General features: G+C 41.4%; 1 protein-coding gene across 2 annotated transcripts; it reads left to right on the top strand.

Moving 5' to 3' along the window:
- On the top strand, positions 1-27,933 carry ZFP82 (ZFP82 zinc finger protein). Of its 2 annotated transcripts, none has more exons than XM_025367570.1 (4): positions 1-9; positions 2,107-2,233; positions 4,462-4,554; positions 27,830-27,933. In XM_025367570.1, the coding sequence occupies exons 1-4, from the start codon at positions 1-3 to the stop codon at positions 27,931-27,933; spliced, it is 333 nt and encodes a 110-aa protein (XP_025223355.1). The 2 variants fall into 2 exon arrangements, with proteins under 2 accessions (XP_025223355.1, XP_025223354.1); XM_025367569.1 differs by lacking the exon at positions 27,830-27,933 and adding an exon at positions 16,900-19,042.

Here is a 27,933-nt window from a genome sequence, read left to right on the forward strand (position 1 = left end):
ATGGCCCTTGTAAGTTTTTTTCTCCTTCTGGGAATACTATCATGTTAAGGTCCTGTCACCATTTTTTTTATCCTGAAACTTCCTAACTGGAAGAACCTTCTTTCAGTTCTTCCATATCCAGTGGCGGGTGAACCACAATGTTTGTCCTATGAACACTCTTTATTCTAGTCATTGTTCTTTTATTTGTTGAACAAATCATTCAGCGTCTCCTATATGTGCTCAGTCTTCTGCTAAAAGCTGCGATGGAGGAAAAATGAAATCTCTTAAATATTTGACCAGTCTTTGTGAGTTGATAAGAGAGGATGGGCCCATTTAGCCACTTACAGGAAAACTGAACTTTTCCAGACTTGAGTTTTCCAAGTGTGTAAGATAAGGGTCGTGGCTGGGCATGGTGGCTTGCACCTGTAATCCCACCCATTCAGGAGGCTGACATGGAAGGATTGCTTGAGCCCAGGAGTTCGAGGCTACAGTGAAGCTATGGATGTGCCACTGTACTCTAGCCTGGGTGACAGAGGGAGACCCTGTCTCTTAAAAAAAAAAGAAAAGGGGCCGGGCGCGGTGGCTCAAGCCTGTAATCCCAGCACTTTGGGAGGCCGAGATAGGCGGATCATGAGGTCAGAAGATCGAGACCATCCTGGCTAACACAGTGAAACCCCGTCTCTACTAAAAAATACAAAAAACTAGCCGGGCGAGGTGGCAGGCGCCTGTAGTCCCAGCTACTCGGGAGGCTGAGGCAGGAGAATGGCGTAAACCTGGGAGGTGGAGCTTGCAGCGAGCTGAGATCCGGCCACTGCACTCCAGCCTGGGCGACAGAGTGAGACTCCGTCTCAAAAAAAAAAAAGAAAAAGTTAAAAAACAAAAAGGTAAGAGTTGCTGTTAGCTGGCCTCAACCTCAGTGTATCATAAGATCTCATGCTCTGTGAGGCTTTTAGGACTGATTAGGGGTGTGGCTAGGTCTTACACACAGAGAGATCTGAGATCTTCTCTTGGAATTCCTGAGTTACATAGGAACAAGATTCTATTTTTGGTTGAACAGGATGTGCTGGTCTAGAATGACATCTTTGTGATTCTGGATTATGCTGTATCAGTATCCTTTAACTCAGGAATCAGGAAGGCATACAGTGAGGGATGGAAAGTGATAGCATGTGAGAAGGTAATCCAGGTACATAAGTAGTCACGTTGACTCCCAGAATTGAGGAGGATCTTAAGGTTTTGTCCAACCAAAATATCTAAGTATAGAAGAATGATTAAATCTCACATATGCATTGTATAGACTATTATACAACCAATTTTTTTTTTTTTTTGATACGGGGTTTTGCTTTTGTTGGCCGGGCTGGAGTGCAATGGTGCCATCTTGGCTCACCAAAACCTCTGCCTCCTGGGTTCAAGCGATTCTGCTGCCTTAGCCTCCCGAGTAGCTAGAATTAGAGGTGTGCGCCACCAGGCCCAACTAATTTTGTATTTTTAGTAGAGACAGGGTTTCTTCTGTTGGTCAGGCTGATCTCGAACTCCCAACCTCAGGTGATCTTCCCACCTCGGCCTCTCAAAGTGCTAGGATTACAGGCGTGAGCCACGGTGCCCAGCCTATATAACCAATTTTTAACAGTCATGATTAGAAAAATGCTTATGATATGATCTGCTTCTAGGACAAACTTAGAAGACATTCTCTAATTGCATTTAGATCCTTTTCTAAAATAAAGATATTATACGGAGGGAGGCTTTAAAAAACAATCTGTTATTTAAGGAGAAAGGGGTGGAAGAACTCACCTTCCTTGGGAATTTATGAGGGAGACATAGTAGGCAAAGGCTTATATACAGTATTTCATTTAATTGGAAAACTGATTTTTTTTTCTTTCCCAGGCATGTCTAGATTAAGATTTGCCGGAGTATAAGAGGCTGTGTCTGTAGCAACAGGATCCTTCAGGAACCCAAGCACTTTGCTTCAGGCACACTCATTTCCTGACTCGCTGTGTTGCAGGCTTCCAGCCCGAGCCTGTTTTCTTACCATATGGTCCACTTCCTGCAATATCTCTTCCCTCTTTTCTCCTTCTATCTTAAAATACATTTTCTTCCATTTCATTTATAATGTGTGGTTTGTCATTTCAGCGATCGGTGATGTTCAGTGATGTATCCATAGACTTCTCTCCGGAAGAGTGGGAATACCTGGACTTGGAACAGAAGGACTTGTACAGAGATGTGATGTTGGAGAACTACAGCAACTTGGTCTCTCTGGGTAAGGTCAACTGCTTCTAGGAATTTAGACTCTGTTCTCTGTAACATCAACTTTTTCCTCTGGAAATTTCAAGAGTATCTTTTAGGAAACTATCTAAATTTTTGCTCCACTTTCTAAAGGGAACACTTTGAGCTTTATTTCACTGGAAGTGAGCACCTTCATTAAGCACATCCACCCTCCCCATCCTTTTTTTTTTTTTTTTTTTGAGACGGAGTCTCGCGCTGTGTCACCCAGGCTGGAGTGCAGTGGCGCGATCTCGGCTCACTGCAAGCTCCGCCTCCCAGGTTCAGGCCATTCTCCTGCCTCAGCCTCCGGAGTAGCTGGGACTACAGGCGCCCGCCACCACGCCCGGCTAGTTTTTTGTATTTTTAGTAGAGACGGGGTTTCACCATGTTAGCCAGGATGGTCTCGATCTCCTGACCTCGTGATCCGCCCGCCTCGGCCTCCCAAAGTGCTGGGATTACAGGCTTGAGCCACCGCGCCCGGCCACCCTCCCCATCCTTAAGTAGCCCTTGGGCCTTCCTTAATAACGAAGGGGCTGGGTTTGAGATCTTTGTGATTTGTAGCCTTACCAGTGTCAAAGAAAACAAGTTTCACTTTGTGTTTGGATTCAGAATTACTTTAGATGTTTTGTTGCTTGTTGGTGTATTTGTAAGGGAAATAGCTAGATCCTGTTTATTGAGTTTACTCTATCAAAAGAATACATATGATTTATGTAGTGGTAAAATGGATCAACAGCATTTATTTACAATTCAAGAGAACTCATACCTTTCATTAATAAACAAACATACTCAATTTTACCAGCTTTACCTACTTTTATGATTGAAAATTAAAAACGTAAGAATTTTGTTCATGTGTTTTATTGCACAGCAAGATGAGTATAGTTAATAATAATGTGTATTGTATATTTCAAAATGGCTACAAGAGAGTGTTTTTAATGTCCTCACTACAAAGAAAAGAAATAATAAATATTTGAGGTGATGGATATGCTAATTACCCTGATTTGCTAATTCCACAGTAACATGTATCAAAACATCGCATTGTAGCCTATAAATATATACAATTATTAGTCAAAAGACAAAATAATTATTAGTGAGTATATGGAAAAACTGGAACCCTCATACATTACAGTGGGAATGTAAGATGTTAAAGATACGACCCTGTAATTCTCCTAAATGTTTACTCAAGAGAAATAAAAACATGTGTCTATACAAAGATGTATAAGTATTCACAGCAGCATTATTCACAATGTCTAAATAAATGGATAAATAAAATATGGCACAGTCATACAATAGACTACTCATTGAAGGACCAAACTCCTGATACATGTTATAGCATGCAAGAATATCAAAAACACGATGCTAAGTGAAAGAAGCCAGATGCAAAAGATCACATATTATATGATTCTGTTTATATAAAATGCCCAGAAAAAGCAAATCTGTAGAGACAAAAAGAAGATCAATGGATGTCTGGGGCTGGGAGTAGGAATGAGGATTGACTGCCAGTGACCAGCAGGGATGTTTGGGGGATGATGGAAATATTCTAAGTGTTGATTGTGGTGATGTTTGCACAACTCTGTAAATTTACTAAAAATCATTGAATTGTACACTTAAAACAGGTAGATTTTATGTTACATAAATTATATTGCAGTAAAGCTGTTAAAATCCAAGAACTTTACATTTAATTTAACATTGTTTGAATATCCAAGAAATAATAATACATCTCCTAGGAAGCTTATTTTTCCTTTCAGCAAAAGAAGAATAACCAATAGCTAATGAAATATGAATAGTGTTTGGTATATACTCTAGGCAATGTTTAGATACAGACATATATAAATATAGTATTAACAATAATCATATAAGATAGGTACTATGATTATCCCTATTTTATAGGGAAGGAAAAGGTAGCATAGAAGTAACTTGCCCAAGGCCACACAACTGGGACGTGACTCAGGCAGGATCTGCACCCAGCAGTCTGTGATCTCAACCACTATTGCCTCTGAAGAAGAAACACTTATATGAATATAGATTTTGAAAAGATTTTTTCATTCCTTGTTTAATCTCTATTTATTGTGTAACCTTAATGTACATGTTTTTAAAACATCTTTCACTTCTTTGTTTTGCCTTATCAATTACTGTTTTGACATATAATTTAACCAAGTCTGAATCAAAGTAATTTTGATTTATTTTTTATTTTCATGTACCTTATATTCCTTTTCTTCTAAACAGGATGCTTCATTTCTAAACCAGATGTGATTTCCTTATTGGAACAAGGAAAAGAGCCTTGGAAAGTTGTGAGGAAAGGAAGAAGACAATATCCAGGTGAGGGCCAGTTGGGCAGCCATCACCACAGGGAGCCCCAGATGGTTGGGGAAGAGGCACATCCTTATGTTGTTTAGAAAGCCCTCTTGAAAGGTCTGTGGCCCAAGGAGGAAAGGTCTGCAACCTGGGGAGCAAATTAAGGTCTTAGTTGGGGGTACTAAAATAACCACTTATTTGTCCCATTTACCACTCTTCTTTTTTATTATTGTTCTATCTAGTTTTCCTCCTCTTTGATGGAACTGAGGGGTGGGGTGGTGCTCTCTTTGGCTCACTGTTGACAACCATTGTATATTTTGATTCAGTTGCTTTCCTCTTTTGCATTTTTTTTTTTTCCTGAGATGGAATTTTGCTCTTGTTGCCAGGCTGGAGTGCAATGGCACGATCTCGGCTCACTGCAGCCTCCACCTTCTGGGTTCAGCGATTCTCCTGCCTCAGCCTCCCGAATAGCTGGGTTTATAGGCATGTGCCATCGCGCCTGGCTAATTTTTGTATTTTTAGTAGAGACGGGGTTTTGCCATGTTAGTAGAGACAGGGTTTTGCCATGTTGGCGAGGCTGGTCTTGAACTCCTGACCTCAGGTGATCCGCCCACCTCAGCCTCCCAAAGTGCTGAGATTACAGATGTGAGCCACCGTGCCCGGCCCCTCTTTTGCATTTATAGTGTCAGCTGAAGAATGACAAAGTTCATACATTTGGAAAGGAGTGCTTTAATTTTCATAAAGGGTTGCAGCTTGCAAGGTGGTTATTCTGACAGACTGGGAAGTGTAGCCTAGGTTTCTGCCCAGAGACAGGCACTTCAAGGGAGGTAGAGGGTAAGACAGAAACATATGCTGAATGTTAGCCAAGTATACATGTTCAACAGGCTACAGGAGGAGCTATGAATACTCAGGAAGGAGACTGTACACATGCATATTAGGTTAACATAAGTCCTATGATCACTTTAGGGTAGAGATTTAACATTTAAATGCATTATAAGTAGGACCTATACATTAAAAGGGTAAATGTAGGACACAAGTCCATGATCTGTGTATCCTTGGGAGACCAGTCAAAACCAGTCCAAGGCTGTAAGTTGTTTATCAAGAACAAGCTGTGGACTGGAATAGCTGTCATGTTGGAACCATAAAAACAGGAGTGTGGAGTGGTGGGGGAGTGTTCTGATGAAGTAAGCGAAAGGGTCTTTCAGCCTTTGATTTTCTCAAGCTGACTTTTGAGAAAATCTAATGATCAGAAAGGTGAAAGGGATTGGAAGCAAATGGGTCATGACCAGCCTTCTGTTCCGCCATGTGCCATGACTGGGAACTTAAAGTTTGGGGGTCTGTAGCCAAAAGAGGGTCCTTCAGTCTGTCGGGGTTTAGGACTTTTACTTCGGTTTTTAATAAATAGATAGGTGGCCTCGGAGTACAGTGGTAAACAACCAGTCAAGTTTCTATTCCCACCGAATTTACCTTGTAATAAGAAAAACGTAATACCTATAAATAAATAGGAAATACAATGTCAGGTAATGAGAGTGCTATAACGAAAAGTATGCAGAGTAAGGGGATGGAGATGTGCTATGGGAAGATTATTTTAGTTATCAGAGAAGCCTTTTTTCCCCCATCTTTTCTTATAAATTATTAAAGGAAAATAAAAGACTACAAAAACGGTATGCTTGATATTATAATCATATGTGTGTTATCAGCAACTAAAGTTTCATATGAATTATTCTAGAAGATAGCTCCTAGATCACAGAATATCATTCTTACTTGCTTTTTCCATCTATGTATCTATCTATCTTCACATTAAGAAGAAATATGGATATAGTAGACTCTAGAGAGAATGATCTCATTATCTTTCATTTACCTTGTCTAGGTGCTGTTTTCATCTCTCTTTGCAGCTCTTGTTTCACATGTTTTTGTTTTGGTTTTTTTTTTGAGACGGAGTCTCGCTCTGTTGCCCAGGCTGTAGTGCAGTGGTGCAATCTCGGCTCACTGCAAGTTCCACCTCCCAGTTTCTTGCCATTCCTCCTGCCTCAGCCTCCCGAGAAGCTGGGACTACAGGCGCCCGCCACCATGCCCAGCTAAGTTTTTGTATTTTTTTTTAGTAGAGTCAGGATTTCACCACATTAGCCAGGTTGGTCTCGATCTCCTGACCTTGTGTTCTGCCCGGCTTGGCCTCTCAAAGTGCTGGGATTCCAGGCGTGAGCCACTGCACCCGGCTATGCCTGGCTAATTTTTATAGTAGAGGTGGGGTTTAACCATGTTGGTCAGGCTGGTTTCGAACTCCTGACCTCATGATCCGCCCATCTTGGCCTCCCAAAGTGCTGGAATTACAGGTGAGAGCCACCGCACCCAGCCACAAAAGGCTTTAAAAATGTTTTTATACAGAGACATATGTTGTAATTTTGTATTTTCTTCTCTGTATATTCAGGTCTGGATGAGGACACTTATTTTAGGGTACTAGTTCTTATTTTATTTTATTTTATTTTATTTTATTTTATTTATTTATTTATTTTTTTTGAGGCGGAGTCTTCACTCTGTCACCCAGGCTGGAGTGCCGTGGCACCATCTGGGCTCCCTGCAAGCTCTGCCTCCCGGGTTCTCGCCATTCTCCTGCCTCAGCCTCCCGAGTAGCTGGGACTACAGGCGCCCGCCACCGTCCCCGGCTAATTTTTTGTATTTTAGTAGAGACGGGGTTTCACTGTGTTAGCCAGGATGGTCTTGATCTCCTGACCTCGTGATCCTCCCGCCTCGGCCTCCCAAAGTGCAGGGATTACAGGCATGAGCCACCGCGCCCGGCTAGTTCTTATTTTATAACCGTAGGGCCATTTCAGTGCCTACACTGTTTGTAATGTTCTATCTTCTGACTTAACCTTCTACCAAAAGAAAGAAAAACATACTTTTTCCCTCTAATCGCTAATCTTATTTTTAAATTTAAATTTTATTTTATTTTATTTTATTTTATTTTTTTTGAGACGGAGTCTCGCTCTTTTGCCCAGGCTGGAGTGCAGTGGCGTGATCTTAGCTCACTGCAAGCTCCGCCTCCCGGGTTCACACCATTCTCCTGCCTCAGCCTCCCGAGTAGCTGGGACTACAGGCGCCTGCCACCTTGCCCGGCTAAATTTTTTGTATTTTTAGTAGAGACGGGATTTCACCATGTTAGCCAGGATGGTGTCTGTCTCCTGACCCTGTGATCTGCCTGCCTCGGCCTCCCAAAGTGCTGGGATTACAGGCGTGAACCACCGTGCCCAGCCCCCTAATCTATTTTAAAATTCACATTCAGGTAATTAAGTGACATCTACAATTATTAATACTCAAAATGTAATGCAGAGGTTCCAAGTGAATAAGATAATATCCATTTAGTCAGGAAGCATTTTGCCAAAATAATAACTGTTGGCTCAGTGTTAGACACCTTAAACAAGACCATGTATTTTTTTTTCTTTCTTTTCTGTTCTTCCTTTAAGAAAGTTTGATTAAACTATAAATAACATGCCTTCAGAAAAGTGGACAAATGACTTTCTTAAGGTGATATTTGAAAAGAGACATGAAGTAAGGGCTCAAGACATGTCATTTTATGGGAAAAGGGCATTATGAGCTGATAGAAAAGGTCTGAGTGGGGCGTTAGCCTTGCTTGTCTGAGGAATAACAAAGACGGCCATTATGGTCAGAGCAGGGAAAGGGAAAGTAACAAGATGAGATCAGAGTTAGGCAAGGACCTGGTAATGTAATCACTAAGAGAAATTGAAAGCCACAGGCTGCTTGTATTCTAAAATGATTTCTCCAGTTGAGTGCAAAAGCAGGAAGCACTGATATGGAGGCAGTTTCAGTTGTTGAGTTAGACAGGGTGGTGGTTTGGATAAGAATGGCATTGTTAGGAAGTAGTAGGAAGCTGTTAGGCTCATGATGTGTTTGAAGGCACTGTCAAAAGAACATGCTGATAGGATTATAAGTGAACTAAGTGGGAAGGAGTGATATAAAAGAAGAAGAAATGGGTGTTGGCTTAAACAACTGGGTTAATAGAAGCAGAATTTACTGAAGTGGGAAGATAGGAAGAGCAAGTTGGAAAGTTGACACTAAGAATTTCTGTTTAAGATATTTTAAATTTGATATGATTAATATCTGTCCAGTTTGAGATGTTGCGTAGGCAGTTGAATATGTACACCCGGAACTCGGAGAGATTACAGCCTGGTTTATGTTTGGCTGTCTTGATGGTTGGAATTTACATTCATGGGTCTGGATGTGACCAACTAGGGAAGGCAGGCAGGTGAAATAAAGAAGATAAGGAGAAGCGGCCTGAGAACTGACTCATGGGTCACTCTGCCATGTAGACCTTTGAAAGAGGGAAAGAGGGACAACAAAAGAGAAAGAAGGAGCAGCCATTGAGATAAAATAAAAATAAAGCAAATGTTTCACCATGGAGGGAGTAGAGAATGAGGACTGAGAATTGACCCCAGGTTCTAGCGAGATGGAGAATCCTGGTGAGCTTGTCAAGAAAGATTTCAGTGGAGTCAGGATGAAAGCCCAAGTGGAGTGACTTGATGAGAGAAGGGTTGGGGAGGCAGTAATGAGAATGAATATAAGACAACTCTGTGGAGGAATTATGTTTGAAGGGAAGCTGGGAAATAGGGTTGGCAGTTACACTGGGGATATGGGTTAAAAAGCAGTGTATTTTATGACATGAGGGCATGTTTGTGTGCTCATGGGAATGATTCTATGGGTAGAGGAAATCAATACAGTAGAGAAAGGGCATAATTGTTGGAGCAATGTCTTCAAGACTGGAGTGGGAAAGGATCCAGTGAGTAAGGGGGAATAAAAGGGAAAACAGTGTAGTTACGTGTGCAGGTAGGTTGGTCAGGATGGTGGAGAGAAGACAGCTTATTCTTCTGTTGCTGTTTTCTCAGTGAAATAAGAAAGATCAATAGAATGTGAGAGCATCAATGGAATATTATTAGCATTCAGTATGGGCTTATTCAGGATGTGATTAAAATTGATTCTCCGAAGTACAGTTCCTTAGATGTCAGGTTTTATTATTTTCAGATCTTTGTGCATTGTCCCTGTGTTGAAACGCAAATAGGACTTCCTTGGAACCAAATCTTATGTATCCCAGACTTCTTGTTTCAACAAAGTAAGATGGTCGATACAGTGCCCAAATAGAGTAAGTCTAAGTGATTTATATGACATTTTCTGTTTAATTAAAGGTGGTTCTCTGCAAAGAGGAATCACATTTATGATTTTTTATATTTATATATTTTTACCTGATCAAAAAAAGGACTTTTCTACATTCTCATCAGAAGTGTTTAATAGACTAGAAATCCTTTGATCCAACAGATTTGGGACTGGTAATAGGTCTGTTAGTCATAAAAAAAAATGGGTCATATATTTTATGTACATACCATGAAAGTATTATTTTAACTTAGAACATTCAAATGTATGTCTGTTTGCCAGTATTTTTGATAGTGTCCAAGTCTTCCTTTCCATTGTCTCATTGTATTTCATTTTTCATCTAAATCACACACATAATACAAAGTCTATTATTTCCAGTTTTATTTATTTATTTATTTATTTTTTTGAGACGGAGTCTCGCTTGTCGCCCAGGCTGGAGTGTGCAGTGGCCGGATCTCAGCTCACTGCAAGCTCTGCCTCCTGGGTTTACGCCATTCTCCTGCCTCAGCCTCCCGAGTAGCTGGGACTACAGGCGCCCACCACCTCCCTCAGCTAGTTTTTTGTATTTTTAGTAGAGACGGGGTTTCACCGTGTTAGCCAGGATAGTCTCGGTCTCCTGACCTCATGATCTGCCCGTCTCGGCCTCCCAAAGTGCTGGGATTACAGGCTTGAGCCACCGCGCCTGGCCCAGTTTTATTTCTTTTTAAAGTAGAATAGGAATCAAACTTGCAGTATGAGTACAGAATACTTCTTGATTGTTATGTTTTCTTTCACTTTTTACTATTGTATTTCCTACACTTAATTTTCAACAGCTGAGATTTTTAGCAATCTGTATTTATCATCAGTTTTCTGAAGTGTTCAATTTTGTTTTCATAGAATCAGCTGTTTCCTCATTGTTATTCGTGAGTTTACACTCATTAATTTATTTAACATTTATTAAATTAGATACTTTCAGGAAAAAAGTGAAACGCACCTAAACTTGTTTGGAACAAGCATAGTTGCCTCTTGTGAGGTGGGGTGCTTTGTCACCTGGGCCTGTGACTGTGGCTGTATCCCCAGGACATGACCAGCCACTGACCTGTCTCTGATACCCTAACCCCTTGTCTGTTGCCTCCTCTGGAGGTGAACAGTAGTAATTGCTGTCTGGCCTTGGAGAGGTAACCTGAGGGTTAAGTATATCTGACCACTTTGAACACAGCAGTTACCCTGTGTTTTGCCACTGTCTCCATACCTGCTTCTTGCTCAGCAACTTCTTAATATGACCACCCTTGGTGGGACACCCTTAGCCTCTGTGCAGGAATCTCTTCCTTGTGATTTGGTGTATGATTTCTTCAATATACCCAATGCTAAATACTTCGTGAGTGTTTCAAAGTTTTCCTCATAAAGGTTATCCATATATTTTAAATTTTTGTAAGTATTATGAATGAGATCTTTCCCTTCATATTTTATTGTTAAATGTATATTCAAAGGTTATTGTTGTTTGTATTTTGATTTTGATATAAAATCAAATTTTTGACTTTATAAATTTTCTTTCTAAATTTTGTTGCCATTTATAATATTTAAACCTTTGAGTTTTCCAATTAGACAGGCATATCCTTTGGAAATAGAGTTTTATCTGTAATTCTTCTACCTCTGATTTTTTTTCCTGATTTTTAAATTGTGTTGACTAATAACTCTAATACTACATCATTAATAGTAGTGGTAATGTTAGGCAAACTGCCTTTTTGGTAACATAATATATACTTTATCATTTAGGGAAGTATCATTACTGTTTCATTGAGCTTTTTTAAAAAAATCAGGAACGTGAGGCAGGAGGATTGCTTGAGCCCACGAGTTAGATGCGGCAGTGAGCTGTAATTGCACTGCTGCACTCCAGCCTGGGTGACAGAGGGAGACGCTGTTTCTTGGGAAAACAAATTCAGGAACAGTTCTGGTCTTTTTTTAGTTACCTTTTCAGCATCTATGGAATTGATTGTGTGATTTTTTTTTTCTCCTTCACTGTGTTGATATGTTGAATTGTCTTAATAGATTTCCCCATATTGAACCATTAAACATTCTTCTTCTTCTTTTTTTTTTTTTTGAGACGGAGTTTTGCTTTTGTTGCCCTGGCTGGAGTGCAGTGGCGCAATCTTGGCTCACTGCAACCTCTGCCTCCTGGGTTCAAGCGATTCTTCTTCCAAGTAGCTCCGGGTAGCTGGGACTCAGCTCCTCCCAAGTAGCTGGGACTACAAGCGTGCGCCACCACACCCTGCTAACTTTTGTATTTTTAATAAAGACAGGGTTTCACCATATTGGCCAGGCAGGTCTCGAACTCCTGACCTCGTGATCCACCCACCTTGGCCTCCCAAAGTGTTGGGATTACAGGTGTGAGCCACTGCGCCCGGCCTAAAACATTCTTGTAATGAACACTCCTTGGGTCTTTCAGTGTGCTGTTTTATTAGATATTTAGAATTTTTTCCTCAGTGTTTAGAAAATTGGTGTGTAGGCCGGGCGCGGTGGCTCAAGCCTGTAATCCCAGCACTTTGGGAGGCTGAGGCGGGTGGATCACGAGGTCAGGAGATCGAGACCATCCTGGCTAACATGGTGAAACCCCGTCTCTACTAAAAATACAAAAAACTAGCCGGGCGTGGTGGCGGGCGCCTGTAGTCCCAGCTACTCGGAGGCTGAGGCAGGAGAATGGCGTGAACCTGGGAGGCGGAGCTTGCAGTGAGCCGAGATCGCGCCACTGCACTCCAGCCTGGGTGACACAGCGCGAGACCCCGTCTCAAAAAAAAAAAAAAAGAAAGAAAATTGGTGTGTAGTTGCCTTTTTGTGAGTGATCTTTATTTCAGTATCACTTTATGAAAACAGTTTGGAAGTCCTGATACTTCTTAGTTGAAAAAGAATTTTGAGGCCGGGCGCGGTGGCTCAAGCCTGTAATCCCAGCACTTTGGGAGGCCGAGGCGGGTGGATCACGAGGTCAGGAGATCGAGACTATCCTGGCTAACATGGTGAAACCCCGTCTCTACTAAAAATACAAAAAACTAGCTGGGCGTGGTGGCGGGCGCCTGTAGTCTCAGCTACTTGGGAGGCTGAGGCAGGAGAATGGCGTGAACCCGGGAGGCGGAGCTTGCAGTGAGCCGAGATCACGCCACTGCACTCCAGCCTGGGAGCACAGTGAGACTCCGTCTCAAAAAAAAAAAAAAAAAGGGAATTTTGATAGCCTGTCTTTAAGCTTAAGTAAGTTTTGTAAAGCTTTATTTTTGACAAAAGGGATGGTAAGTCTGACCACATTCTCTCTTTGCTCTATGGGAATTGATCTATATAAACATTTTATTAATATCTGTCTCTTCCATGGTCAGTTTTGATAAATTATATTTTTCTAAAAAATTATACATTTTAAGCTGAGCACGGTGGCTCATGCCTGTAATCCCAGCACTTTGGGAGGCTGAGGTGGGTAGATCATGAGGTCAGGAGTTCAAGACCAGCCTGGCTAAGATGGTGAAACCCCGTCTCTACTAAAAATACAAAAATTAGCCGGGTGCGGTGGCATGCGCTTGTAATCGCAGCTACTTGGGAGGCTGAGGCAGCAGAATTGTTTGAAGGCAGTGGGACGGGGTGGGGGTCGGCGGGCAGAGGTGGAGGTTGCAGTGAACAGAGATCACGCCACTGAACTCTAGCCTGGGTGACAGACAGAGACTCCGTTCAAAAACCAAAAAACAAAAAACAAAAAAAAAAACAACAAATTATCCATTTTAGCTATGTTTTCAAATTTATTAGCATAGTCGTCTGTCCTCTGTATTCATGATCATTTTCACTTTGTTCTTATTTCTTTTTTTTTTTTTTTTTTTGAGACGGAGTCTCGCTCTGTCGCCCAGGCTGGAATGCAGTGGCCGGATCTCAGCTCACTGCAAGCTCCGCCTCCCGGGTTCCGGCCGTTCTCCTGCCTCAGCCTCCCGAGTAGCTGGGACTACAGGCGCCGCCACCTCGCCAGGCTAGTTTTTTGTATTTTTTAGTAGAGACGGGGTTTCACCGTGTTAGCCAGGATGGTCTCGATCTTCTGACCTCGTGATCCGCCCGTCTCGGCCTCCCAAAGTGCTGGGATTACAGGCTTGAGCCACCGCGCCCGGCCTGTTCTTATTTCTATGTCTGTACTTTCTTGCTGTTTTCAATATCTTAACCATGGTTTATATTTTGTTGATTAAAAAACTGGTTTATGAGGCCAGGCACGGTGGCTCACGCCTGTAATCTCTGCACTTTGGGAGGCCAAGACGGGTGGATCACCTGAGGTTGAGTTTTTGACCAGCCTGGCCAACATGATGAAACCCATCTCTACTAATAACACAAAAAATTAGCTGGGCATGGCGGCACGTGCCTGTAATCCCAGCTACTCGGAAGACTGAGGCAGGAGAATCGCTTGAACCGGGAGGCGGAGGTTGCAGCGATCCAAGATCAGGCCACTGCACCCCAGCCTGGGCAACAAGAGCAAAACTCCATCTCAAAAAAAAAAAAATTTTGTTTATGCTTTATTACTTCTATTTCTGTATTCTGATTCTACTTTTATATCGGTTAATATTTTTCTTCTGCTTTGCTTCAGCTATCGGTTAATATTTTTCTTCTGCTTTGCTTCAGCTTAATTTTATTTTCTTTTTTTGAGTGAGACTTTTAATGATGTTTTTCACTTTTGCTGTGTTTTAATTTTTACATTTTCTTATAAGCACTATGGTTATATTTTATAGATACTTATATGAAAGTTTTCAAAATGTAGACTTTATTATTATTATTATTATTTTTAAAGAAACAGAGTCTTGCTCTGTCATCCAACCTAGAGTGCAGTGGCATAGACAGAGCTCACTGCAGCCTTGACCTCCTGGGCTCAAGCACTTCTCCTACCTTAGTCTCCCAAGTAGCTGGGACTATAGCACACCACCACGCCCAGCTAATTTTTTAATTTTTTTTTTTTAGAGATGAGGTCTTGCCATGTTGCCCTGACTGGTCTCAAACTCCTGGGCTGAAGAAATCCTCCTGCCTTAGCCTCCTAAAGTACTGGGATTACAGGTGTGAGCCACCGCACCCGGCCTCCCATTACTTTCAAAAAAACTAAAATACAGCCAGGTGCCCTGGCTCATGCCTGTAATCCCAGCACTTTGGGAGGCGGAGGTGGGAGGATCAGTCAGGAGTTGGAGGCCAGCCTGGTCAACATGGTGAAACCCTGTCTCTACTAAAAATACAAAATACAAAAAAAAAAAAAAAAAGCCAGGTGTGGTGGTACACACCTGTAATCCCAGCTACTTGGGAGGCTGAGGCAGGAGAATCACTTGAACCCAGGAGGTAGAGGCTGCAGTGAGTGAGCCGAGGTCACACCACTGCATTCCAGCCTGGGTGACAGAGGGAGACTCCATCTCAAAAAACAAACAAACAAAAACAAAAATACTGTTTCAGATCTTATTTTCCTGTGGACCTAAGAGTTATTTAATATAGACTTCTGAATTTTCAGGTAGATTTTACTTTTAGTTTTTTAAATTTTGTTATTAATTTCTAGTTTTAGTAGAAAATGTCTATATGATTTCAACCTTTTTTTTTTTTTTTTTTTTTTGGCTAACTCCTAGTTGTGTGTCTAGATTTCAACTTTTTAATAGAGACCACATTGTCATAATTGAAAACCTCATCCTGTTTCCTGTTTCTCTCTCATACACAACTCATTCAGCACGTAGATTTTCCTCTGGCTGTTCCTGTTGCTGGCTTGCTATCCTCTGGCCTACATCTAATGTGATGTTTCTTAGCAAGTCCTTCACATTCAGATGACTGCAGCATTTGAACATGCACATTACTTTTGTCCACATTACTGAGTTACAAGCATATCCTATCTTTTTGTGCCATGAATTTCATAAGAACTTCAATAAGATACAGATGTGTTTTCCTGTCTAAAAAATCACTGATACACATTTCCTAAAAGTACGGGAATGGCCTTGACTATGAGGGAATGAAAAGGACAAAACTTGAGCAATGGGAGGAAAGAACAAAACCAGTTGAACATTTGTCAAATGAATGAGTAATAGAATAAGTTGAAGGGGAGATTGAGTAGGTAGAACTCCTCAATACCTTTGCTATGGTGTAGAGACAAAGAAAAAGTTACCCATAGCTATGTGAAAGAGCAAATGAGCAGTGTACTGCATAGGTAAGGGCATAAGCGGTGGCGGATGCATAGGAATATATAGCCACCTATTTCCATTCTTGTATTTAGCTGGGCTACCTTGGATGAATAAAGAGAATATTTAATCATTGTAGTAAGGCATGAGAGACTAGAGGCAGAGAGATACATTTAGAACAAGTATATAGCTATGGGAATTAAATGAGTAAAACCTATTATATGCTTAGCATTTATTACTTAATGTAGAGTTAACTAGGGATTGTTTCTGTCCTTGAGGAGGTTTATAGGTAAGAATAAACAGTATGACAATTGGAGAAGTTAATAAATATATAATTTTTAAATTGAGAGCTATTATAAAGGCAAGGAATAGAGAATAGCAACATGGATTTAGGTACTATCAATAGGGTCAACCTTAAAGGAAATGACTTTTACTCTAAGATCTCAGGATGAAAGGAGCCAGCCATGCAAAGAGCCCAGTCAGGAGATTTGTGGGAGATGGAACAGACTGTGAAGAGTCCTAAGAGATGGAAGTAAGTTAGGACATGGGAGGTCTGCAAGGAGACTTCTCCAGGGAGCAGTAAAGAGGATACTGGTTTGAAATCATATGATGTAGGTAAGCCTTCTTAACTACAGTGAGCTTGACTGGATTCTAAGAATGACAAAAGATGAAAAAAAATGTAAGTATAGATTCTCAGCCTCTCATCTTCATCAGAATTATGAGTAATAGAATAAGTAGAGAATATTAAATATCCTTCCAGGACTGCAGAGTCTGATCCAGGTGGTTTGGGTGGTGTCTAAACCTCAGTGTTAGTAACAGGCTACGTGGTGATTCTGATCCACACACCTCAATATGAGAACCACTGACTTAAAATGTTTACTTAATCACCAATCTTGCTATTTTGTATGAACTCTCATTTTTCCTGATGTTCCCTTTGGCTTTTTTTTTTCTTTCCAAATTGTATAACCAATTTTAGAGTTTGGTTGAGGATTACTTTTGTTGTCTTTTATTTCTACATTAGAAATGTTGCTTCTTTTAGTAAAAGAAAACAGCATGTGTTTGCTTTCTTGTTTCATTTTAGATTGGGAGACCAAGTATGAAACCAAGAAGTTATCTTTAGAAAATGACATTTATGAAATAAATTTATCCCCGTGGAAGATAATGGAAAGAATTAAAAACCATGGCCTTAAGGGTCTCATTTTAAAACATGATTGGGAATCCACAGGAAAAATGGAAGGACAGGAGAGACCTCAAGAAGGATACTTCAGTAGTGTGAAAATGCCATCTGAAAAGGTGTCCTCTTACCAGAAACGCACATCTGTTACTTCACATCAGAGACTTCATTTTGTCGATAAACCCTATGAATGTAAGGAATGTGGGAAGGCGTTCAGAGTGCGCCAACAGCTTACTTTTCATCACAGAATTCATACTGGTGAAAAACCCTATGAATGTAAGGAGTGTGGGATGGCCTTCAGACAGACTGCACACCTTACTCGACATCAGAGACTTCATTCTGGTGAAAAACTCTATGAATGTAAGGAATGTGGGGAAGCTTTCATATGTGGTGCAGATCTTAGAGTACATCAGAAAATGCATATTGGTGAGAAGCCCTATGAATGTAAAGAATGTGGGAAGGCTTTTAGGGTACGAGGACAACTTACTCTGCATCAGAGGATTCATACTGGTGAGAAACCCTATGTGTGTAAAGAGTGTGGAAAGGCCTTTAGACAGTACGCACACCTGACTCGGCATCAGAAGCTTAATAGTGCTGACAGGCTCTATGAGTGCAAAGAATGTGGGAAGGCCTTTTTGTGTGGCTCTGGTCTTAGAGTACATCACAAACTTCATACTGGTGAGAAACCCTATGAATGTAAGGAATGCGGAAAGGCCTTTAGAGTGCGGCAACAACTAACACTGCATCAGAGAATTCACACTGGTGAGAAGCCCTATGAATGTAAGGAATGTGGGAAGACCTTCAGCCGTGGTTATCATCTTATTCTGCATCACAGAATTCATACTGGTGAAAAACCTTATGAATGTAAGGAATGCTGGAAAGCCTTTAGTCGCTACTCACAACTTATTTCACATCAGAGTATTCATATTGGTGTTAAGCCCTATGACTGTAAGGAATGCGGGAAGGCCTTTAGACTACTTTCACAACTCACACAGCATCAGAGTATTCATATTGGTGAGAAACCCTATAAATGTAAGGAATGTGGCAAGGCCTTTAGATTGCGCCAAAAACTTACTCTACATCAGAGCATTCATACTGGTGAAAAACCCTTTGAGTGTAAGGAATGTAGGAAGGCCTTTAGGCTTAATTCATCCCTTATTCAACATCTGAGAATTCATTCTGGTGAGAAACCCTATGAATGCAAGGAATGTAAGAAGGCCTTTAGGCAACATTCACACCTTACTCATCATCTGAAAATTCATAATGTAAAAATCTAAGAAAGTCTTTTCAACTTCTGTGTAATAGAACATTCTATGAATGTAGTAATTAATCTCTTTTGCTCCATACATTCAACTGACTTGGCATTAGAGATTTTATACCATTAAAAGAGTGTGATAATGTATTGTATTCCATCATCACTCAAACCTGAAACTTCAGCACATTTGTTCTAAAAACTAATCCTGTTACAAGAATGAGAAAGATACTTACCATCATCCCTATCCCATCACTTTGTGTCATACTAGACAAGAAACTTAACTGCTCTGTGCTTTAATTTTTTTATTTATGAAATGGTCATGTAAGAGTGCAGCAATTTGACACTCTTTCAATCAAAAGGTGGAATTTACATCCCTCTGTTGTATATAGGCAGACTCCGTGACTGCTTCGCCCCGTAGAATATGGTAGATGTACTGCTGTGCTGGTTTCTTGACTCAGATTTTACTGGTAGAGTTACTTCATCTCATGAAATGAGAGAACTGTCATGTTACAGAGTCTGGCTACTGTGCTGAAGAGACCACATGAAGAGGCCCTGAAACTACGTAGAGAGGGAGAGGCACCTGCTGAACCCTGTCTTCTTGACATCTGCCAAGATACCAGACATTTGAGTGAAATTTTGGATCCACCAGACCAGCCACCAGCTAAATGCCACTGAGTGACTTGGTAACATCAACTGATGCCACGTAGAATGAAAGAATTGACCAGCTGAGCCCCTGCCCAAATTTCTGACCCACAAAAACATGAGATATAATAAAATGGTTGTCATTTTAAGCCAGTAAACTTTCTTTTATTATCATATTTAATATTTCTTTTTAGATAAATCATACTAAAGGCTATGGGCATAATGAATATAGAAATGCCTTCCACCAACATTTATCCTTCATTGAACTTGAGATATTCTCATTAAAATATTGAAAGTAAGGAATTCCTTTCCAATTTGTTCATTAAAAAACAGATATCCTAGACCAGGTGAGGTGGCCCATGCCTGTAAATCCAGCACTTTGGGAGGCCAAGTAAGGAGGATTGCTTGAGGCCAGAAGTTCGAGACTAGTCTGGGCAACATCATGAGACCCTGTCTCTACCAAAAAAACTTTAAAAATTAGCTGGGCATGGTGGTGCATGCCTGTAGTCCTAGCTACTTGGGAGGCTGAGGTGGGAGGATCACTTGAACCCAAGAGTTGAGGCTTCAGTGAGCTGTGATTGTACCACTGCACTCAAGCTTGAGTGACACAGCAAGACCCTGTCTCAAAAAAAAAAACAAAAAAACCTACAATCAGCATTCTCTGGCCCCAGTCAATATTAAAAATTGACAAAGGATAACAAACTTTGGAAATAAAAAATCACCTTATTATAAAGCTCCATTAATTTTTTTTAAAATTACTTCATTGTAGTTTTTTTAAATGCTAAATTGTCCTATATTTGGCCAATGGCAATCCCCTCAGATTGGCTCCTGTGTCCTTTTATCATGAGCACTCCAACCTTTCAGCTTTTTTTTCTTTTTTCCTGAACCAAATGCATTGATGAGTTATGGAGCATGCTAGAGCATTATTAACAAAGGAAAAGAATACAATATTTACCTTGCATATCCTTTACGAACTATATTTCGAGACAACCAAAAGTTGGTGAAGGAAAGTTTATTATTATTAGAGAATTCCAACTGGTTAAAAGGTCAAAGGAGGCCGGGCGCGGTGGCTCACGCCTGTAATCTCAGCACTTTGGGAGGCCGAGGCAGGCGGATCACGAGGTCAGGAAATGGAGACCATCCTGGCTAATATGGTGAAACCCCGTCTCTACTAAAAATACAAAAAATTAGCCGGGCGTGGTGGTGGGCGCCTGTAGTACCAGCTACTTAGGAGGCTGAGGCAAGAGAATGGCCTGAACCTGGGAGGCGGAGCTTGCAGTGAGCCGGCTGAGATCGCGCCGCTGCACTCCAGCCTGGGCGGCAGAGCGAGACTCCGTCTCTAACAAAAAACAAAAAAAAGGTCAAATGAATGATAGACTTTGAAAATGACACTCTTTAATTTTGCAAAGTCATGGATTTTCGTGGTGATAGCAATGGATATGAAGACGATTAGGTGAAAAATGGATAGGAAGCTTATAATACGTGGAGCAGAATGTCAGGACACTAATCTATATTAACATCTAAATGAGATCAGCCAGATGCATTTGATATGATGAAATGGATGCACACTGTGGACGCCTGTGAAGTTTTCTTGACCCCCCCAAAACTGAGAAGTACAAATTAGTCTCCAAACCTAATTACCAGTTTACAGGAAACATGGGGAATAAAAGAACAAATTAACAACGCAAAGAAACAAACAACCAATGCAAAATTTGGGAAAATCTGCAGAAGTAATGGCCTATTTTTTTAACGAATACATGTCAAAAAAAAAAAAAAAAAATGGAATCCTACACATTAAAGGAGACTTAAGAAATGTACCTTCAAATACAGTGTATGGAGCATTTTAGGATCCTTGTGTTAAAATGCTGCGCTTGGGATTTGTTTTAATCAATCATGGTGAGACAGGCAGACATGGAAATGATTGTCATGAAGGAAGAAGTTTATACACAGATCCCAGAAACAGGCGTGGCATGGCATGCAAGGTCACCTAAAGAAGCACCCGGGTGTAGGCCGGGCGTGGGGGCTCACGCCTGTAATCCCAGCTCTTTGGGAGGCCTAGGCGGATGGATCATGAGTTCAGATCATCGAGACCATCCTGGCTAACACGGTGAAACCCCGTCTCTACTAAAAATACAAAAAATTAGCTGGGCGTGGTGGTGGGCGCCTGTAGTCCCAGCTACTTGGGAGGCTGAGGCGGGAGAATGGCATGAACCTGGGAGGTAGAACTTGCAGTGAGCTAAGATCGCGCCACTACAATCCAGCCTGGGTGACAGAGTGAGACACCGTCTCAAAAAAAAAAAAGGGAAGTACCCAGGTGTATCAGGAGGCAGAGGGGGTGAGGGCAGAGCATGGCCCAGAGCTTTTACTGGGGGTTTTCATGGCAAGGAATGGACAAGGCAGGGGTANAAAAAAAAAAAAAAAAAAAAAAAAAAAAAAAAAAAAAAAAAAAAAAGGGAAGTACCCAGGTGTATCAGGAGGCAGAGGGGGTGAGGGCAGAGCATGGCCCAGAGCTTTTACTGGGGGTTTTCATGGCAAGGAATGGACAAGGCAGGGGTAGGCACACTGGTAAGCTTAGGATTGGATAGTTTGAGTAATTCTGTTGGTCTCTGGGCTCTAGAGGTGATTCCTAGTTGTCTAGTTAGGGCAGGGGAATATTGAATTGGTGTATGAGAGTTTGATGAAGGAGATAGTTGGGTGTATGGGCTCTGGATTGGTTGGTCTGTATATGAAAGGCATGATTGCAAGTGGAATTTATCATCTGTGCATTAGCTTGCCCTGGGAGGGGCAGTCTCTCCAGGATTAAGGCCCCAAGTGGCCAGAGCATCAAGAATACAGAAAATAAAGAAAACATAGTCAATACAAGATTTGAAGGAATAAAATGTCTCTAGATATTGTACAAATGTAAACATGGATTGGTTACTAAATGATACTAAGTAATTTATTGTTCATATGTCAGGCATGACTATGGCATTGTGGGTATATATATGTGTGTGAGTCCTTAAGTGTTAGAGATTCATACTGAGGTATTTGAGGCTGAAATGTCATGCCTATGATTTACTTTTAAATACTTAAGAAAAACAAAAGGTGGGAGGGATACATGAAACAAGATTAGCAAAAAGTTGGTAAATGTTTAATCTGGGTCATTTGGTACACAGGGTTCATTGTGCTGTTCTTACTATCTTTACATATATTTTAAATTTACATCATAAAGTTTTTTAAGGTAGAAAATCAAGTTTGGGCCGGGCGCGGTGGCTCAAGCCTGTAATCCCAGCACTTTGGGAGGCCGAGGCGGGCGGATCACAAGGTCAGGAGATCGAGACCATCCTGGCTAACATGGTGAAACCCCGTCTCTACTAAAAATACAAAAAACTAGCCGGGCGTGGTGGCGGGCGCCTGTAGTCCCAGCTACTCGGAGGCTGAGGCAGGACAATGGCCTGAACCTGGGAGGCGGAGCTTGCAGTGAGCCGAGATCGTGCCACCACACTCCAGCCTGGGTGACACAGCACGAGACTCCGTCTCAAAAAAAAAAAAAAAAAGAAAATCAAGTTTGGGTCAGGCATGGTGGCTCATGCCTGTAATCGCAGTACTTTGGGAGGCCGAGGTGGGTGGATCATTTGAGGTCAGGAAATCGAGACCATCCTGGCCAACATAGTGAAACTCCATCTCTAGTAAAAATTAGCTGGACATGGTGGCACGCGCCTGTAGTCCCAGCTACTTGGGAGGCTGAGGCAGGAGAATCGCTTGAACCTGGGAGGTGGAGGTTGCAGTGAGCTGAGATTGCACCACTGCACTCCAGCCTGGTGACAGAGCAAGACTCCATCTCAAAAAAGAAAAAAGAAAATCAAGTCTGAAATTGTAGACTGTTTAGTGATGAATGATCACGTGTTGCCTACAGATAACTTGGGGGAAATCACCAATCAAGGCTGTACTTGGTAGAAAATTTAAAGCAATGCATTTAGAAAATCTGGATTGAGAAATAAGTATTTGTCTTGTTCACCACTCTGTTCACACACCTATGGTACCTATCACATAATAGGCAATTTATAAATGTGGTGGGAAAAAATAAGGATTAACTTAAGCCAGAAATGTTTTAAAACTAAGGTGAATAATGGCAAGTTGTTTATATGATCAAATAAATTAATGGAATAGTTAATAAAATAATAGACTAAGGATATTCTCTTTGAAAATAACATTAATATAAAATTGGCATTTATTGAGGGAAAAACATGACTCAACTTTATGTATGGAAAAGGTGAAATAGCTACATAATGAGATTTTTAAAAATTAAGTTATGTATTACTATATACGTATATTTATACATATATTTCAATGTTTCTGTATTACTATATACATATATTTCAATATGTTGCAATCTAGAGAAATCGAAATGATTACAGTTGACTGCAGATACCAAAAAAACCCTGAACGAATCCATAAATAAAGGGGGAAAAGTACAGTTATGATCTTGTTTTTTAAAAACTAGAATCTATAGATTTACAGGCAGTAAAAAGCTTTAAAAAATATATAACCCGGCCTGGCGTGGTGGCTCATGCCTGTAATCCCACCACTTTGGGAGGCCGAGTGGGCGGATCACGAGGTCAGGAGATCGAGACCATCCTGGCTAACATGGTGAAACCCCGTCTCTACTAAAAATACAAAAAATTAGCCAGGCGTAGTGGCGGGCGCCTGTAGTCCCAGCTACTGGGGAGGCTGAGGCAAGAGAGTGGCATGAACCCAGGAGGCGGAGCTTGCAGTGAGCTGAGATTGTGCCACTGCACTCCAGCCTGGGCGACTGAGCACTGAGCGAGACTCCGTCTCAAAAAAAAAAANATACAAAAAAACTAGCCGGGCGAGGTGGCGGGCGCCTGTAGTCCCAGCTACTCGGGAGGCTGAGGCAGGAGAATGGAGTGAACCCGGGAGGCGGAGCTTGCAGTGAGCCGAGATCGCGCCACTGCACTCCAGCCTGGGCGACTAAGCGAGACTCTGTCTCAAAAAAAAAAAAAAAAAAAAAAAAAAAAAAAAAAAAAAAAAAAAAAAAGAATATATAACCCATAACAAAATCTTACTAGATCATTCTATAAGGCAACTATCCCAATGTAAAATTAGATGAGGATAAATACCTCCTAAAAAGCAAAATGTGGGCCAATTTTACTTAAGATACATGCAAACATTGGCAAAACAGTATCAGTAAATTGAACTCAATAGTCTATTAAAACAATTATGAAACATAAAATGATTTACTAGGAATACCCTGGGGCCTGGCCTGTTCTCATTTAAATATGTATCCAGATTGTAGGTTTCCTGACTTGAACAATGCAACAGTGTTATAAAAAATGACATGATTCAGTCACAGTATCTTTTAGATGGTTTCTATTCTCATTTATCTTAGTTTCATTGACTTTACAAAAGGAATGAACAATACATATAAAAATAGGAATTCAACACAAAAATTATTACCTTTTTTCTTAGTCTGTTTTGTGTTACTATAAAAGAATACTGGCTGGGCATGATGGCTCATGCCTGTAATCCCAGCACTTTGGGAGGCTGAGGCTGGTGGATCACTTGAGGTTAGGAGTTTGAGATCGGCCTGGCCAACATGGCGAAACCCCATCTCTACTAAAGATACAAAATTAGCCAGGCGTGGTGGTGCATGCCTGTAATCCCAGCTACTCGGGAGGCTGAGACAGGAGAATTGCTTGAACCTGGGAGGTGGAGGTTGCAGTGAGCTGAGATTTCACCACTGCACTCCAGCCTGGGCAACAGGAGCGAAACTGCATCTCAAGAAGAAAAAAAAAAAAGAATACCACAGACTGGGTAATTTACAATGGACAGAAATTGACTCACAGTTCTGAAGGGTAGGAATTCCAAGATTAAAAGGCTGGCATCTGATAAGGACCTTCTTGCTCCATCATCTTATGGCAGAAGGGCAGAGAGGGTGAGAGAGAGGGCAAGAGGGAGCCCAACTCATCTTTTGATAAGGAACCCACTCCTGTGATAATGGCATTAATCCATTCATGAAAGCAGAGTCCTCATGGCCCAATCACTTCTTAAAGGTCCCACCTCTTAATACTATTGCATTGGGGATCAAGTTTCTCCCTGAAACTTGGGGGTGAACACTGGGGGACACATTCAAATATAATGTGCCTTCTCTGGCCTCCCAAATTCATGTTCTTCTCACGTGCAAAATACATACACTCCATTCTGATTGCCCCAAAGTCTTAACTCTTTCCAGCACAAACTCAAAAGTTCAGTCTCAGCTAGATCAGATATGGTGAGACAAGGCATGATTTATCCTCAGGCAAATTTTCCTCCAGCTGTTAGTCTATGAAATCAAGCAAGATACTTACTCCCAAAACACAACGGAGGGACAGGCATAGCCTAGACATTCCTATTCTGAAAGAAATAGGGAAGAAAAAGGGGATAACTGGTCCCAAGTAAGTCCAAAACCCAACAGTGCAAACAACTAACTCCTTTTTTGAGATAGTCTCACTCTGTCACCCAGGCTAGAGTGCAGTGCCATGATCTCGGCCCACTGCAACCTCTGTCTCCACGTTCAAGCGATTCTCCTGCCTCAGCCTCCCAAGTAGTTGGGATTACAGGCATCTGCCACCATGCCCAGCTAATTTTTGTATTTTTAGTAAAGATGGGATTTCGCCATGTTGGCCAGGCTGGTCTTGAACTCCTGACCTCAGGTGATCCACCTGCGTTGGCCTTCCAAAGTGCTGGGATTACAGGCATGAGCCACCGTGCCCGGCCAAACAACATTAACTCTTAAGGCTCCAGAAGACTCTTCCTTAACTATATGACCTACTTGGACACACTGGGGTGGGTCCTTGCCCCCATGGCTTTGCTGGGCTCATGCCACACAGCATCTGTCACAGGTTAGAGTTTCACACTGGCAGGTCTTCAGTTCTGGGGTCTTGGGGATGGCCTCACTCCATTAGGCACTGTCCTAGTGGGGACTCTCTGCAGTGGTTCCATGGACAAGTCTGACTGGGCCCCCACGCTACCCAAGGCATCCTTTGAAATCGAAGTGAAGGAAGCCATGCCCCCATGACTCTTGCATTCTGCACTCCTGCCAAATTAGCACCACATGGATACTGCCACCACAAGCTTACAGTTTATGCCCAGTGGCAGGTTGAGCCACACCTGAGCCAGCAGGAACCAATGGCTGCGGCAGCCAAGGGGCACGCTACTGGCATGTGGGAAGCAGAGGCATGAGGCAGCATGAGCCAGTGAATGCTGTCTGTGATGGATGGGGCAGCCTCAAAGAGTGCCAGAATGCCTTCGGGGTCATTCTTCCACCGTCTTGATAGCTCGTGGGTTCCTTCTATTTATAATAATGTTTTCAGCAGTCTCTGGAGATACAACCTTGGTTTGCTCTCCTAAACACACCTTTTCACTTCATAAATGGGCAGCCTGCAAATTCCATATCTTTTTGTTCTGCATTTTAATTATGTTTTATCTTTAAATCATTTCTACCTCTCACATCTTACTATATGCAGTTAAAAGAAAACACGTAACTCTTTCAGTATTCTGCTTAGAAATTTCTTCCACCAGATATTCAGTTCATTGGTCTTAAATTCTGCCTTCCAATAAAGCCCAAGGCATGGTCACAAATTCAGCCAAATTCTTTGTTAATTTCTAGTAAGGATGGCCTTTATTCTAGTTTCCAATACCTTGTTTCTCATTTCCGGCTGAGACCTCATCAGAATTGCCTTTGCCATCCCTATATTTATCACCGTTCTGATCACAACCACTGAAGTAATCTCTAAAAAGTTTCAGACTTTCCATACAGCTCTTCTGAGCCCTCACCAGAATCACCCTTTAACATTCCACCCACAGCAATAGTCTTTTTCTAACATTCACTTCAAAACTTTTTCAGCTCTTCCCCATTACCTAGTTCCAAAGCCACTTTCAGGTATTCGTTATAGCAACTCCCCACTTTTCCAGTACCAATTTTCTGTCTTAGTCTGTTTTGTGTTGCTATAACAGAGTACTACAGACTCAGTAATTCACAGCAAACAGAAAAATATTGACTCATGGTTCTGGAGGCTGAGAAGCCCAAGATTGACAGGCTGACATCTTATGAGTGCCCTCTTGCTGTGTCATCTCATGGCAGAAGGGCAGAGAGGGGGTGAGAGAGACAGCAAGCCAGCAAAAGGGGCCAAACTCACCCTTTATAAGAAACCCACTCATGTGATAACAAACCCATTCCTGTGGTAACAGCATTAATCCATTCATGAGGACAGAACCCTCATGGCCTAATCACCTCTTAACAGTCCCACCTCTTAATACTGTTGCATTAGGGATCAAGTTTCTCCCAAAAACTTGGAAATGAACTTTGGGAGATACATTCAAACCACAGCACCTTCCACAAAAGTAAGTATGACCATAACTCCTTATTTTTAATCAAATCTCTGTAATGTCACTCTGTTCATAGATTAAGATTTGTACCTCCAAGTCCAGTTTGCTCAGATTGGGCAGATGTCATTGATTAGTCATTAATCATCTAGAATAATAAATCTTTCCCACCCAAGATTTCAAATTGCTTTTAATTTGTAAACAGTAAAATGTAACATGAAGAAGACTATTTTAAGTGCTATAGTAAAATTAGGTTTTGCTAATAGGACAGTGTGTTTCTCCTCTTAGGTAACATTTTCACATTAAGAGAGGTCTTCTGGAGACAGTACATTTACTCAGAATTTCTGAAAAGTTGTTCCACAGAACACTAGTACTTAATCCTACTTGAAGGAAATGATTTTGTGAAACATGTGTGAGAGCTCTGTATACTATATTTCTTGGGGGAAAAAGTCATATTAAGTGCCTATCAAAATGAAAGAAAATGGAGTTTTATTTTATCTAACTCAGTGTAATTCAGACTTCACCATAGAACTCCCATTCCCAATACCTATTGCAGATGTGATTCTACTTTGGCAGATGCTGCCATAACCAAAAGGACTTCAAAGATGAAAATGTCAGCATTATGGCAGATGTATGGTTACTTGTATGGTGAGGAAAGCAACTCCCATCATGCTTTGTAA

The sequence above is a fragment of the Theropithecus gelada genome, chromosome 19 (genome assembly GCF_003255815.1).
Source record: "Theropithecus gelada isolate Dixy chromosome 19, Tgel_1.0, whole genome shotgun sequence".
NCBI lineage: Eukaryota > Metazoa > Chordata > Mammalia > Primates > Cercopithecidae > Theropithecus > Theropithecus gelada.